This window comes from Sturnira hondurensis, unplaced genomic scaffold (assembly GCF_014824575.4).
Source record: "Sturnira hondurensis isolate 20B ecotype Veracruz unplaced genomic scaffold, ASM1482457v3 Scaffold0005667, whole genome shotgun sequence".
Lineage (NCBI taxonomy): Eukaryota > Metazoa > Chordata > Mammalia > Chiroptera > Phyllostomidae > Sturnira > Sturnira hondurensis.
The window spans coordinates 214,270-231,512 of NW_028078298.1; the positions used below are offsets into that span (position 1 = coordinate 214,270).

The 17,243-nt window shown below is 39.0% G+C and overlaps 1 protein-coding gene and 1 non-coding gene across 2 annotated transcripts; one reads left to right on the top strand and one right to left on the bottom strand.

Moving 5' to 3' along the window:
• Positions 1-873: 873 nt before the first annotated feature.
• On the bottom strand, positions 874-1,804 carry LOC118988060 (olfactory receptor 6-like). The gene is given in 2 exon segments (XM_037047426.1): positions 874-1,171; positions 1,173-1,804. Coding segments are annotated over 2 exon segments (930 nt in total).
• Positions 1,805-2,978: 1,174 nt separating this feature from the next.
• On the top strand, positions 2,979-3,084 carry LOC118988072 (U6 spliceosomal RNA). Its single transcript, XR_005066710.1, has one exon. It is a non-coding gene; the product is annotated as a U6 spliceosomal RNA (small nuclear RNA).
• The last annotated feature ends 14,159 nt before the right edge of the window (positions 3,085-17,243 follow it).

Consider the following 17,243-nt stretch of genomic DNA (forward strand, 5'->3'; position numbering starts at 1 on the left):
AGGACTTTTAAAACAAAGCAAAATCAAAATGGAAAAATCTCACAAATAGAACTCTTAAAAACTAGTTGGATAATAAGTGATATTTCTAATAAAATTTCATTAGGGAATAAATTATTTTTCACCTCTTAGCAATATACAAGGGGGAACTCAAAAAAACCTGGAATTTATTTGTAAAAAATTGTGTGTTTAGGTTGACATGTTTTAACTTCAGAGACCTTCGAAGTACTCTCCATTTTTTGCAATACACCTATGGAGATGTTTTTCCCCCTGCTCAAAACCATTTTTGAATTAATTAATTTCAAGGCCTTTTAGTATTTCTGATATTTTTTGTTTCACTGCTTCCACATCCAGGGAAACAAAAAAAAGTTTATGGAGTGAGATTACATGAATAGGGAAAGTGGGACACAAGGGTCATGCCATTTTTAGTCAAAAACTGAATACTCAGCATGGTGTGGGCAGGTGCACTTACAAATCACCAATCATGAAATGAACACATGTGTTGAAAGAGTCTTCAAAAAATTCATGTAGCCAAATGTAGTCTCTCACAACAATGTCAGCTGGTACACTAATACAGATTGGTTCCTAGAACACTCACCTAGTGGAGGAAACGTGTATGACAAGGGGCCCTCCCTCTGGAGATTAATTTTTTAGGTTCCCCCTCTTATATCTTTTAGAGTTCTGATCATTTCACTCACTGTGTTATAAAAAGAAACACAAAATAAGGTCTAACAGAAAAGGGGATTTCTTTGGTACCTGGCTACTTGTCCTTAAAGTACTATGCTCATATTTTTATAACTGCAGATTTTCAGCAAATGAAGGTGTTTTTTGAGGTTCAGTCAAATGATGAAAAAAAGAAGGAATGTCTGAGTTTCTTCAGCAAAGAGAATCTCTCAAGAAAATGGCTCTACCACTTCCCATGGTTTTCCTGATGGCATCTTTGACCTCCTTGTTCCTCAGGCAGTAAATGATAGGGTTGAGCATGGGAGTGAAGACTGCATATATGACTGAGATCAATTTATTATAGTCAAATGAAGTAATGGCCCGAGGTCGAACATATATGAAGATCACAGCTGAGTAGAAGATGACCACCACTGTAAGGTGTGAGGCACAGGTGGAGAAGGCCTTCTGCTGCCCAGTGGCTGAGGGAATATGCAGGATGGTAGATACATGAGAGAGGAAAGAGAAGGATGACGATGGCTAGTGCAAAGTCTACTGTCTCAGCCATAGAAAAGTCCATGCAGGCCAGTTTGAGGATGGGAGACACATCACAAAAAAAATGGTTCATGACATTATTGCCACAGAAGGAAACTTGGGAAATGAAGTATACTTTTACCATGGATATAGAGAAGCCACTAACCCAAGAACAGATGATCAGCTGAACACAAAATCCGGTGGTCATCATGAGTGGATATCGAAGAGGCCAACATATAGCCACATAGCGGTCATAGGCCATGGCAGCCAACAGCACACATTCAGTACATGCAAGAGACATGAAGAAGTAGAGCTGGGTCATGCACCCCAGGAAGGAGATTGTATTGGGGCAAAGTAGGAATCCAGCCAACATCTTGGGAACTGTGACAGATATATACCAGGTCTCCAGAAAGGACATGGTGCCCAGAAAATAGTACATGGGCTTGTGCAGGGATCCAGTGACCCATACAGTGACAATGATGACTAAATTCTCCAACAGCACAAACAGGTAGGTGATGAGGAAGACGAAGAAGAGCAACTCCTGAAGCCAAGGGGGAGCAGGGAAACCCACCAGGATGAACTCACTAAGATGAGTGATATTTGTCTTCCACATGGTTAGGACACCAAAATACAAAGTATTTAATGATAGTAGCACCAAATTGAAGAGTGAGATCAACATTAGCTACAAGGAGCCATTAGGCAACAGGGATTTTATCATTAAGTTAAACCATAGTGCCATAATCTAGTCCTATAGTATGACTTTGCAGTCACAAGAGGCCATAAGATCCTCTCTGGAAAAATCAAGGGTCACTCAGAACAGAAACTGAAAAACAAAATCCACCACACACAGAAAGTTAAGAATGACTATGTTGTATACCTGACATTAATGTGCCGAGTGGGACAGAAGTGGTTTACAGTTGCGAGTACACAAAATACAGAGTTTATTCTTGCATTATTATTATTTTTATTTTTTAAATTTATTTAATTATTTTTCAAGTACAGTTTTCTGTCTATTACTCCCATCCCATCCCACCTCCCCATGCTCCCCACTCCCTCCCATTTCCACCCTTTTAGAGGAACAAATATATTTTTTATATTTGTTCCTCTAAATCCCTCCCCTATTTCCCCTGAAATTCCCTCCCCTCTCCCCTCTGGTCGCTGTCCCCCTGTTCTCTATTTCAGTGTCTTCGGTTATATTTTGCTTGCTTGTTTGTTTTGTTGTTTAGCTTCCTGTTAAAGGTGAGATCATATGGTAATTGTCCTTCAACACCTGGCTTATTTCACTCAGCATAATTGCATTATTATTGCTTAATTATTATATTAATTTCCATAGGAATGCCTGTAAACCTCCTTTTCCCTACTCCTGTATTGTATGTCAACTGTCATTAATTTTTAAAAGAATCTTAACCCAGGATCATGAGGTTGGGTTTAGGGCTCAGGCCTCTGGGTCTGGGTCAGAAAGAGGTCTTCCGTGGTACTAGGAGGAAATACTTGCCTTATTGGTACATGTCCAGATTTTGGGGGCAGCTATATGGGCAGGAGGTCATGATGACTGGGATAACTGCCAAGGATGGTCCAGAAAGCCAGGCAGCAAAGCAAGGAAGTTCAAGATCTGGAGAAAACAAAAGCAGAATATTAACTGAAAAGACCCTTCTGGCTATGAGAGTGGCCGACTCGAGCCCTCTTTTCAGCTCTGCTGTCTTTTGAAAAATATGGCAAAGGTGGTCAACAATTCTCTGCCTATTTTCAGGCCCATGGCTTAAAAAATTGAACAAAGAAATGTTTGGGGCTTGCTTCTGGAAGATACCTACTAAAATTAAAATGATACAGAGAAGATTAGCATGACCCCTGCACAAGGATGACATAAAAATTAGTGGAGCGTTCCATACAAATAACAAAAAAAGAAAAGAAAAGAAAAGAAATGTCTGCCCTCTTAGAATAATTAAATACATTTCAACTTTTTGAATGGTTCCTAATAATAATAATAATGATGACAATGATGAGGATGATGATGATACATATGCATCTATAACTATTCTATAAATTACTAATAGTTACATAAATAACTATTATATATTGCTCCTCCTGTATACACACTGTATATGTATATAAATGTTCACACTTGATCCCATATTAACTTTTGCATTCATCTGTATCTTCTTCAAAGATATTTCACTGCAAGAAGAAGTGTTACTTGATTAATGCCATCTATTCCTTGACTTTGAAACTCTTCCTTATTATGAACATTGCTTAAAGACTAGTTGCAGTTAAGGAACTGCCTTAGAAGTGGGGAGTCCTGTGATTTGGCAGCTCACAAGGATCCTGGGCTTCCTGGGGTACAACATGATCCAAGGAGAGAATTGAAATTTTAAAAGTTTCTTCACAAGTGAGGAGAGAAGAAAGAGAAAAATAGAAGTAAAAGTTAGCTCATTATTATAAATAAAATTAATCTAAAATTAATCTACTTTTCAAGGAGTTCAACAGAGATGATGTGGAAAGGGAAATGCTGAATTAGGGAATGGGAAGGAAGGATAAGATGTGGAATGTCCTCAATGTTTAGTTATTATTTCTGATCTACATGTACTTCATGGCCTAAACTCCCAGACCTACAATAAAGCAGTTGGTCATATGAGTTGGAATAATGGCCACTGTAAAATAGAACTCAAATTTGACTTCTTTCTCCACTAAGCGCAATTATCATTTCATTAATTTTCACACATCTCTTTAGCCCAGTCATTTTTGACCAACAAGTGTGAGGCAGTGTGGAAGCACATAGCCTGAACCTGAACAATTACATAGCAATTTTATGAAGCAATGTGTACATGTGAACATACATTCATTCATGTCTGAGTTTTCAGGAATCATACAAAACAAAAGAGTAACATAATAAGAGACTCAACATGGACAAAAGGCATCCCCATACTGAAAATGTCCTAAAGCATTAAAAAAGTTTCAGACCACTGGGACAAATAATTGAAAGACATAAGTGCTAGTGCCTGATTGATCCCTTACTGACTTTACAAAATGAAGCAAACCTCAACTTATCTAAACTTCAATTCCCTTAAGTTAAAAAAAGTTAGAAAATTTCAACAAATTATGAATGCAGATATAGCACCATTTGTTGTTAAGATAAAAATCTCTTGCCTATGTTTGGGGGGGGCTGGTGTCACATTGCGCATTGAAAATATAGATCAAAAGTCATATGTCCACATTCAAGGTTTCGAGGAGATAAAACAAGTAAGTCATTATAGTCTAGTGAGTAAGAGCCATAAGAAAGATGCATGTTAGGCAGGTCCTAACCTCCCTTCATCTGCTTCCTTCATGGGTGGCTTTTAAAAGCTGCACCCAGCTAGCCGAGCCCAGATTTTGTTGAAGAAAAAACACAAAAGACACAGATGAGAGCGCCATAAATTTTGGTCAAATGGGTCACAAACAGTGTCAAGCTATCCACACTGTTTTAAATCAACTCATTTTCCACTTTTTCCCAAAGATTCATGCCTCTGCTCTCTCATTCACCACCCTGCTCCTTCCTCCAAATCTCAGCAGACAATTTCACCCCTCATTTTACAAATACAAATCAGACTATGAGATGCCTATTCATTCAGCTTCCCACAACCACATCGTTATGCATACCTTCTCACGTGTCTTCTCATTTCTTCCTTACTTCTTATCTAAGATCACTCCCTCTGTCTGCTTTACATCTCATTTCTCCTGAAACTCATCTCTCCAAAACCTCATCTCTTTCTGTATATTGATTTCATTCTTTTATAAATATTCACTGAGTGCCTACTATGTGACAGGCATTTTTCCAGATGCTTGAATAGTTCACTGAACAATACAGACAAAAACAGCCCTGAAGTCCTCATCTTAAGAAGTTGCATCCCAGTGGAGGAATAGAAGCTGTAAATACAACCCTTGTCAAGACTTCGAATAAATACAATAAAGATATAAATGTAGAAATTGATAACTTCAATGGAGAAAATAGAGTCAGTCAAGGAAAATCAGGAGGGCACAGAGTAGGGGCAAGTTAATATTTTAAATAGCTGACTGAGATAATCCTCACTGAGGAGAGTCATGAAGAGGGCATTAGCCATCTGGATTTTGGATGGTCTCACATTATAGATAATAAGGTGAATAATTTGGTTCTATTTGTACCCGTAATAATTGGCAGAGTGGTACTAAAAACTAAGACTGTCAGTCTCCAAAGTCTACATATCTGTCTACTATGCTATGCTCCTCCTTGATTAAGAATTGCTTCCCACCTCTCTGTGCTCACTGCCACTGTGAATTCATAGTCTGCCCCTTCCCTATTTCTTTACCATCTTGTCCACTATCCTGATCCCTGGATCTGATCCTCATACTGTAATTAGTTTTCCTTTTAATTCCAGTCTTTTACGTCCAAACTCACTTCTCAATTTTGTCTTTACATCCAACCAGAGCCTTTGTGATTAATCTGATATTCTACAACCTGATTTGTCTAGTTGTTTTCCATAAGCAACTTGTTTCCCAAGTCTATACAAAGTTAAGACTTTCTAATATTTGTGATTTTTTTACGTCAACTCCCATATATGTCTGAAGTCAGAATCTACATGACCTCCCCCACCATACATTGACCTCTGATCCAGCCACTGACCTGTATTCCATCCAGTTGCTGCACACTTCCCTGCTCTGAAGGTCTTTACTATGATGAAAGTGTTGATTCAGTCAAAGGAGGGGCTCAGTCAGAGAAGGGCCTGAGTTGATGTGTGTTATTTGGAAGATACTATATGAGAGAAATAAGTTTTCTCAAGAAGAAAGAGTTGGTTGCAAGAGAACAAGGGGAGTAGTACAAACAATGGGAGAGGTTTTTTGTAATTGGAGTGGAATGTAAAATGGAAAAGAAACTCAAAAGTTCAAGTCTCAGTGAAGATAAAGTAGGCAGGGACTGCACAGGGCTGGGACCTGAGAGAGTGGCAAAAGCTCTACTGTCCATTTAAGATAGNTTGTGGTCATGGTCTTTTTGATAACATTACTCTTTCCCCACAATGTCTAGTTAAACACATCTGGCCACACTTTCCAAAGGCACCATGCAGATTAAAAATAGCACAAGTCTCTGCACAAGGCATATGATCCTAGTCAGACCTGCCAGGCCTTACAGCCTGATCATCACAAGTGCAATAAGTAGAGCTTATATGCAGAAAGCATGTATTGAGAAATCTTCAGAAAAGGAATACACATGGTTTCAAAAATTGGTGTATGTCACTGGGTGTTCAGAAAGAACAGGGAGCCTTCCAGGCATACTGGTAGTAAGACTCAGCTGACAAATGGGTGGGGCATGGTTGCCATGTAGCCCTGCGGTGCACAGCCAAATCACCTGACAGGCCTCACGCCAGCATTTGCCTTTGTNCCTAATCACCCCCACTATCACCACTTACAAATCAACCTGCTCATCACCCCAGCTATCTGGTTTTGCAATATTTTGCACCTCAGAGCATTATTTTGTGATAAAACATATTATTTATTTGCCTGTCACCACTACTACATTTGTGAATTTCTTGAAAAATAACCATTGTATTCTATTTTCTTCTTGTTTGTCTTATCTCTAATATCTAGCACAATTCCTAATAAGTGATTGGCACTTATCAAGCAAATTATTTGTGACATTTAACACCAAATGACTCACCATAGTGTTTCTATTTATTTTTCTTTAGGGAGGTAGTTGAAGTAGGTCATCTTGTCTGAATCTTGGCTTAGAGATCTTGTTTGAGTTGTTCAGTGGGGAGGTGTTCCAGAGACTATAGCCATGAGTCTTTGCTTCTGCACCTACCTAAAAGGACTTGCAGATAAATGGCATGAAACAAAAGTGAAAAGGGAAATAATAGATGCCTTAAGATAGCCTAATCTAAATCCTGGAAAATTTCTTCTCTGTGAAACTCAAGAATTGCATGATTTTGTGATTCTCATCACCTAGGAAAGACTCTGAGGTCCAGATGTCTTAGAGGGAAATGAAAAAATATTCTGCTACTGATTAAAACAAAATGCAACGTCACCTCAATTCATATCTATGGTTAGACTTTGAAGTTGAGATTTCAAAGTTTACTTTTTGGCTTATTAGGTGTCCTGCTAGATGATAAGACCCTGAAATGGGGGAAAATTTTCTGTTTTATATAGTGTTTTTTTCCTCTGCATTTATTCAATATTATCTTTTCCCACTTCTCTCTCTCTCTCTCTCTCTCTCCCTCACTTTCCTGTGATTCCCTATTTCTTTGCCACAGAACACAGGTTGGTATTGTATGTTGACTTCTCCCACAGTCCTCATTCAGGCAGCACCTACACTTGAGGAGATCCAGGAGGTAATGCGCCCACTGCTCAGTAGAGACAACTACTATTTTTTAAAAGACATATATCCTTGGGGATCTGATTCACAAATACTCTAGGATTTTGAAGAGCAACAATGACAATGAAGTTACAGAAATTTCCCTAGTGATCCCCAAGGCCCAACAGAGATAATACTAGATCATTATCACATAGGGAAACAGAACAGCAACAGTTTTATAGCAAATCACCTTGGTTACTGATCCTAACACTAGTCTCAGGTCTTGATTTTCTTTCTTCTTTCTGATTGTCTGGGAAGCAATTGTTACCATAACTTTATAACATTACTGTTATGCAAAGGGGTTGCTAGTGAGAGGATTAAAATACACAAAAGATGAGTTGCCAGTGTTCATGGTACATACTAAGCTCTAGGGAGAAACACAACTTTCTCTCCACTCCTTCCACTCAAGAGAACAGTACTCCTAAGCAACAAAGATATACAGCTGTCCATAGGGCTAGGAAATCAAACTTTGGTGGATGAAGAAAGTTTAACAATAGTCAATTTGAGCAATTTTATCTTTTAAGGAAACTTGTCTTGGCTCTTTCCTGTGGGCCATTTTGCATTACTCCTCTCTTTTGTGTCTCATGTGAATAGTTATTGAGAATAACTTGAGGAAGCAGTTTAGAAGAAGGAATGCCCCTTCTTAGCGATCCAAGAAGAAACTGAGTGAGGATTCAAAGCCCAGGTGGGCAGGAGACAAGGCAAAAGACTCATGGAGCAGATGGCTAATGGCATCTCTACAATAAGCATGAGATTGAAACCTTCTCTTTCCTCTAATTTAATCTTTCCAGGTCTCCTGTCCAAGTTTTATTATCAGAGTGATGAGACTTTGAAAGCCATGATTAGGGGGAAAGTATAGAGATTGCTCAGACTTTACAAAGCCTAATAGCTTTGCCAGTGGAACAAGAAATGACCTGTGTCTCAGATTTTTCCAGGGATACTTGCCAATTAGGGGATTGAGGACACAGATCTGAATTGTTATGGAATGCCTCTCTGCCTGTAACATCCCCTCTGCATCTCTCTCTCTTTCTGAAAAGAGCACTTGTGGTGACAGCAGCTGAAGGCTATTGTCCAATATTTGGAGATTTTCTTAGTTCCCTCTTACATAACTTTCTTTTAGAGATAAGACAACAAACATAAGTATATTTTTAGACAGAGTGCTTTAAAGCATTTATGTGAATTTCTTTTTTGGACTAAATTTTATAAGCAAGAAGAAAGATAATTTATTATTTCTGTGTTTACTTTTATAAAACAACAGTGTTATAAATACTGTATCGATTTTTCCATTCAATTATTACTTTATTAAAAGTAAAATTAGATGAAATGATTATACAATTCAACAGAAAAAATAGTTATTATTCTATTTACCTGGTTATTCTCATTACCCACCTAATTTAGGGGGTTATATGATATTTCCCATGTACACTAATAACTCTGTTTCTCAGTAGTCATAAAATTTGCTGATTTGACTAATTTTATTATCAGGGGCTGAACCACTGGATTATTAGATTAATTTCAGATGCTTTGGGGACTAGTTAAACTATCCATTCAATCTCTCATGCCTCAAACCTTTGAATGATTCTAAACTTATTTTTTTATCCCAAAACACCCCAGCCAATCAAATGACTAAGGTCATCTCTTTTTTAAAACATATGAGGATTGCCATCAGTAGAGCCATAAAGACATCTGTAAATACATAAGAGCAACTCTTTGCAGAAAATAGAGAATAACATTATCAGTTTTGTACATGCTCTATGTGAAAGACTTTACTTGGTACCTAAGTTAATGCATGTAACAATTTTATAAAATGTTATAAACATTCACAGATTTTAAAGAACAAAAAAAACAAGGTTCAGGATAAGTAATAATTTTCCCAGGGTGATTGTGTCAGTCAGTGTTCTGTTACAGATAATAGAATTCACCTTAGTTTAAGCAGAACAAGAATTGGAGTTTGTTAGAATCATAAAGATGGCTGGAGTAGGTACCTGTATTTAGTAGGTACCAGGAACAACTTTTAAACCCCCAACCTCCCTGTCTCAACCATAATAGAGACAGCAGCTATGGCTGCTGCTACATCTTCAGAAGTGAAAAACCAGAATCTGTTAGCTCCCGAACTTTTTCCATAATCTCCATTAGTTAAATGAATGCACCACAGTCTGCCTTCCTCTGTATGTGATTTACGTGTGAATGAAAGTCTCACAGGCCTGGCTGGTGTAGCTCAGTGGATTGAACGCGGGCCTGCAAACCACATGATCGCAGTTCGAGTCCCAGTCAGGCCACATGCCTGGGTTGCAGGCCAGTTCCCAGCAGGGCACTCACGAGAGGCAACCATACATTGATATTTCTCTCCTTCCCTTCCTCTCTAAAGACAAATAAATAAAATCTTAAAAAAAAGAAACTCTCACATATGTGCATCAAACAAGAATCTAAACATAAATGAAACCCTAAGAACCGTAGTGTTAACCTCCCCAGGAAGAATTATAGAAAACCAAACATTTAAAATTGAAACTATGCCAAAAAATTGGGACAGTACGGGTGCTGTGCCTCTCAATTGAAAATATGACATGCATCAGACAGGAATGTATTCCTCAAGTATCTATTGGCCATTAAATGCATAGTAAGTCAGAATAGTTTATAGTAACTGTTATAAAGAGATACCTGTGATATGAGAAACTTAAAATCTAATATGAGAAATGCTATGTGTATTTAAATAATTACCAATACAAGGAAAAGTCTGAAAGACTGTTAAAACTAAGACATTGTCACACTGAACAGGAGGTAGGCACAACTGGAGATCATTTCTCCCCGATAGGTGAGGGGTAAATCAGCACAAGCTGGAAAACACAGGAAGCATCATGGAAGACTCGAAACTCCAGCAGACTTTTAAAAGCAGACTTTTAAAGATCTTACAATCAATTCTGTTTATCTTGTATTTTGTTGAATAATTTAGAATAGTATGTGTCAAACACTGTGCCTGATTTGTTCACATATATCCATTTTCATTTGCTCTTCATAATAACTTTTGAAAATAGATATTTCACAGATGTGGAAACAGAAGCTCAAAAAATTGAAGTTCTAGTAACCTCTGAAAAGCACAAATTAACAGATGGTAATGCCATGTTCTTAAGCTAAATATTTGTCTCCCAAGACCATCTACTCTCCCATTATTTTCCCACTTAACCACTTGCCAGTGAAGCTATTTTAAAAGTCTGATTATATTACTTATTAGAAGTCAGTAAACTGAATGAGTGAATTGGAACTACCTGGGAAAATAAATTGAGGAAATTCTCCTATAGATCTTAAAATATAGTCTGCTTTACAGTGATAAGAGAAATGCAACCTAGAAGGGAAAAAGTAAAGGAAGAGGTCTATGCAGTAAATTTACACTGGTTCTAAGTGCTTATTAGTGGCATACAGAGTCTTATAATAAATTACAGAAAAGCTAGGTGTGATGTAAATATTCAACACCTGAGTTTAAATTTGCTGAATGTGCTAGCTCAGACACCTCATAATCTATTCAAATTGGCAGTGGTATGTGGATGGAAGATAAGTAGAAGTTATTTATGGACAAACACTTGAAAATTAAGTGTGGAACAAATGGGCTTATATTTTAATTCAAGTTCTGTCATATATCATACTTAAGTAGAAAATGAGGTTTACTTAGGTTATGTTCCTTATCTCAAAATTTAAACCCATGTCAATTTTTAAAGTGACATATTTATTGCAAGCACTTCCACTGAAGTCTATTTCAATTTGACTAATACTAATTAAAAATCATATACAGTAAGAATCCCAGTAAGAAACAGAAAGCAATTTCTGCTGAAACTTCAGAGTAGAGTTAAATGTCACAACTATCCACCAAGGTTGGGTGAGGTGAAGACAACTGGCAAGAATGTCGAGCCACAGAAGGACTCTCAGTGCAGACACCCAGGGACAGTGGCAGCCTTGGAAGGGGAACTCCTACTGTCGCAGGAGTTGCAGTCATTGCCAGAGTCACAGAACCCAGGGAAGCAGAGAATCGTTCCTTGTCATCTCTTTTCTGGCATCCTTCAGTTTCCTGCTGATGCCTCTCATTCACCCAACCAAATTGGAAGCCAGAATCCAACAGAGCCAGAGTGTTACTGTCCATAAGATCAACTGCTCTCACCCCCTGGGAGATGGGGTACAAGAGTACAGAGAATAGGTAACTGGGGAGTGAGAAGTAGCAGTTAACTTGTAACAGGTACCTACAGTGTCAGGGACTATGGATGATGTTGTAGATTCAAGAGGAATAAGGTTAGTTTCTCATTTAAAAGAACTCACAGTCTAGGAGGAAGTCAAACACATATTGATGTTGGTTATTCAAAAAAAATGGCTGTAGTCAAGGCTCAATACTCAAAGTGAGTTCACCTTGTTCTTACTTCACTCTATCAGTGACTACCATTCACCTGATAGAAATGCTACAAACGGAAGACCTAGTACTTGCAGAAACTGAAAATGCTTCTGTGGAACTTATTATGTATCCATAAACCTATATAATAAGAGAAAATTTACAGATTGGTTAGATTTGGATTGGTAAATATGAATCTACTTCCTCATGTGACCCCTAACTTCTTATGTCACTTTGTGCTAATTGTCTTTTAGGTTTGCGAGTGTGCCATTATCTCTCTCTTGATTCTTGGCTTTTCTTATCTCTATAACCCTGACCTTCACTACTGTCCCCAATTTAACATTAGCCTAGACGCTCCTTCTGTTGAAACATTTCCTCTGCTTACCCTAAGTCTACCTACCATTTGCTTCCAGAGTACCCTGTTCTTGCATCATTACACTTATAACTCTAAAGGTAATTGTGCCTTTATTTGCCCTATTCATTATAGCTATTTGAAGGAAGAATCTGTATCTATTTTTGTTGTTGAGTATTATATTCTCACAGGCTGTTAGAGTGCTTGACATGGAATAAGGGCAAAAATGTTAAATGAATGACTGACTGAATGAATTAAGCAAGATAAGAATTAGTATAATGTAACTATTGAGTACTTTAAGATGACCAATAGCAGAATGGATGTTTCATACTGAGGATCAGTAAAAAGGCAAGTTGAAAGGGTATAGATAGGATTCCCGAATGCTAGAATAATTCCAAAATAATAACTTAAAAATTCTCTTCAAATTGAGAATTCTTTTTTTATAATTTTTTTAAAGATTTTATTTATTTGTCTTTAGAGAGGAAGGGAAGGAGAGAAATATCAATGTATGGTTGCCTCTCGTGAGTGCCCTGCTGGGAACTGGCCTGCAGCCCAGGCATGTGGCCTGACTGGGACTCGAACTGCGATCGAGTGGTTCGCAGGCCCGCGCTCAATCCAATCCACTGAGCTACACCAGCCAGGGAAAATTGAGAATTCTTAAATGGTAGAGTAACATTACAAGAAAAATGTATAAGAAAGATTAGCCCAGGACTCCTGGCCAAGATGGAGGTGTAGGTGGAAACACTGTGCCTCCTCGCACAACTAAGTTTAAAAACAACAAAGTTTTAGTAACAAAAACACAGTCAAAACACAGAAAAATTGAACTGTACAGAAGTCTGACAACAACGAACCATTCAGCCAGACCAGTAAGAGGGGCAGAGTCAGTGGCAGAGTGGGTCGGGCACATCTGACCCAGGCGCACAGGTGACTGTTGGTGGATCCTAGGCATGGGGTGGCAATGGGCAGATCCAGTGAGGGCATGAGGCATCTGGCTGACCTCGGTCACACATACGCAGATAAACCAAGCAAAGGAATGAACAGTGAGACAGACCACTCAGGCTAGGGCCCCAGTGACCGGAATTAGAGCCTGAAAGCACCAATTGGAAAGACTTTCGGGGTTGAGGTGCCAGGAGAGGCTCCCAGGCTCACAGAGAGTTCACTGGAGAGACCCACAGGGTCCTGGAGGGTGCACAAGCCCACACACCCAGAAACCAGCACCAGAAGGGCCCAATTTACTCGTGGGAAGCAGCAGAGGGAACTGAAATCTGAGAGAGAGTGGAACAGATGCCATTGCCTCTCTGTGACCCCGCCCTCACATACAGCATCACAACCCAGCGACCTGGGTTGCCCGGCCCTGGTGAACACCTAAGGCTCCACCCCACATACATAACAGATGCAAGCAGACCAAACATTATGACTCAAGAACAGCTCAAAGCCCCAGAGCCTATAATTCTAAGTGAACAAGAAATAGCCAACCTTTCAGATGCACAGTTCAAAACGCTGGTGATCAGGATGCTCACAGAATAGGTTGATTTTAGCCACAAATTAGAGGAACATATGGAGGCTAAACTGATCGAAATGAAGGGAAATGCACAGAAAACCAATAGTGATGGAAAGGAAACTGGGACTCAAATCAAGGGAGTGGACCAGAAAGAAGAAAGAAACAACCAAACAAAAAAGAATAAAGAAACAAGAATTCAAAAAACTGAGGAGAGGCTTAGGAACCTCCAGGACATCTTTAAACATTCCAACATCCGGATTATAGGGGTACCAGAAGGGGGAAAGAAACAGCCACGAGTGGAAAAATATTTGAACAAATAATAAAGGAGAACTTCCCCAGTCTGGCAAAGGAAATAGACTTCCAGGAAATCCAGCAAGCTCAGAGAGTCCCAAAGAAGTTGGACCCAAGAAGGAACACACCAAGCCACATCATAATACATTAGCCAAGATTAACATGAAGGAGAGAATCCTAGAAGCAGCAAGACATAAGGGGACAGTCACCTACAAAGGAGTTCCCATCAGACTGTCAGCGGATTTCTCAAACGAGACCTTACAGGCAAGAAGGGGCTGGAAAGAAGTATTCCAAGTCATGAAATCCAAAGACCTACAGCCAAGATTGCTTTATCCAGCAAAGCTTTCATTTCGAATGGAAGGACAGATAAAGTGCTTCTCAGACAAGATCAAATTCAAGGAGTTCATCATCACCAAGCCCTTATTATATGAAATGTTAAAGGGACTTATCTAAGAAAAAGAAGATAAAAATATGAACAGTGAAAGGACAGCAAACTCACAGTTATTAACAACCACACCTAAAACAAAAGCAAACTACGAGGACAGCTAGATCACGAATGGAACCATAGAAATGGAGATCACATGGAGGGTTAGCAACAGGGGAGTGGGAGGAGGAGAGGGGGGGAGAAGGTACAGAGAATAAGTAGCATAGATGGTAGGTAGAAAATAGATAAGGGGGAGGGCAAGAATAGTATGGGAAATGTAGAATCTAAAGAACTTGTGACACATGGACATAAACTAAGGGGGTGGGGAATGGTGGGGGAGGGGTGTGCAAGGTGGAGGGGAATGAAGGGGGATAGGACAACTGTAATGGCATAATCAATAAAATATATTTTAAAAAATAAAGAAATAAATATTAGCCCAGGAATGTTAAATAATGTTGAAGGTATTGTAGATCAAAAATGGGAGACAAAAAGTAGGAGACTCACACTCAAAATGAGCAGGATATAGAGTCAAGGTAGCCCTTTTTGATTACTTGTTTCACATTTTAGTCTCACTTTGGTCAATTTTGTAGAATTTTCCCTGGTACACTACATTTCCCTATCTGGGCAGCAGGTCTCCCAATGATATCTAACATTCACATTTGTCTTAGGGAATTTTGGATTTGGTTTTTACCTAGTTTGTATGTAGCACATATTGATGTGTTGAAGATTTCAGCTCAGACATATATTGAGGTGATAATGGTCCATTAGTTTGCTGATAATAGTCACAATATATCATGGAAGGCTCCAAGAATTTAAGAGCCCAAAAGAGAGTGTCTCAAAGAACACATATCAAGTATTATGGCAAAATTTGCAGTAATACTGATTCTTTCATGTCTTGTAAAACTATTGAGAAACAGTTTTCCATCCCATCCCTTTAATGAGAATGAGTTTGAGGTTAAAGCATTACATATTGTCATGTTTCAACTTTTAATTTTTTTCTCCCTTCCTATGCTGTGACTTTAAGAATCCAGATGTGTAGAGCAAGCTAATACACAGAACTGTAATAAGTGTAATGGGAATGTCATCCTTGCTGGGATACTGTTTCCTCCTGAAGGCAGCAGGTCTCAGCAGGAGGCACTGGCCAACCCCACAGGTTTTTTATAGCATTTTTGATTTCTGGTTCCTAAGGTGGTAGAAGAAGGGATTTAGCATGTGAGTAAGAACTGCATATACAGCTGAACTTAGGTTGTTGAAATTTAATGATGCCATTGCTCTGGAATGAACATACTTGACAACCATGGGTGTGTAATAAAGTATGGCTACAGTGAGGAGGAGTGCACAGGTGAAGAAGGCTTTCTCCCTTCCCTGGGTGGAGGGTATATGCAGAACGGTGGAGACAATGTAGACAGGAGAAGATAGTGGTGGTGAGAGGGAAGACAAGACTGACAACAGCCAAAAGCAAAGCCCACTAGCTCAGCTGTGGACGTATGTTTGCAGGCCAGTTTGAAGATTTATGAGATGTCTCAGTATGAGTGGTTCATGATCCTGGAACCACAGAAGGTGACATGTGCACTGAAATGGACTTTGATCACAGTGATCATGAAACCAGTCATACAGGAGAAAGCCACCAGTCACATACATTAACCTGTGGTCATGATGACTGGGTGTCAAGAGGACATGTCAGTGCATTTCATTTATAGCAACAAAAACACAGAAATGTTATAAACTTCCACAAATAGAGTTGCTTAAATAATTTACACCTTATACATTATATGTCTATCTGTATAAATCTTTCTGAGTCATATTTTCAATATTTTTAGTGTTCATGATACAAACTGCCAAATTTCCTTCCAGAGAGGCTGAGCCAATTTGTACCTTTCCATACTCTAGTGAAGCATGAAGGGTTTACTTTCTGCACCTGCCAATCCTATCTGTAGGTGTGACACACGTGCCTTGCCTACATGGCTCCAAATTGTATTCATTTTTTGTGTGTTTTTTCATAGCCACCATGGGCTAGAACACTGTCCTGGGTCATGGTAATTAAAAGATGGATAATAAAATGTGATCCTTGCCTCCATGGAGTTTGCCATTTAATTAGAGACACAAAATTAAATAAACATCCACATTCAGCCACTAGTTAGTTCAGTGTGTACACTGACCACAGTAAATCAGGAAATGAAGCTAAAATCCCTTCAGCCCAGGGGTTTTGTTGCCAACACAAACATTCTTAGTTTCCTCTCTCCTTGCCGTGTAATTCACACCAGAATGATCACCTCCTAGTCTCTATTACCTCATGGGCTGCAGCTGGTGGCCTGTGGCTAGATGAGATCTCATCCAGAGTCTCCAGATGCTTTTCCATAATGAAGGCTGCACTTCCCCGAATGGCTTCCTCCTACTTCTTTTTTCTATACCTGCTTCAGAACTAATGCCAAGAGCAAACCCAGGAAAGGTCATGTAGAGAGATGCCGGTTCTGCATTTGTTTATTTGTTTAAATATTAAAGTTTAGTCATGTCTTCTGTTCAGTCAACCTTTTCCACCCAACCAGAATGCATGACACATAAACCTGCTCTGTGTAAATCCAATAGAAATCCAGCTGCTACCTGCTAGCTTTCAGTCCCTCTTCCTCCTCTTGGACTAGTTCCTTGGTGTTGCCTTGGAAATTATACTCCGTAATTTAGGCCCTAAAAGTTCCTCTGGACTTCATAGAAGGCATAGATCCTAAGCTTAAGAACATTTTCTAAGACTTAAACACCTCCCTT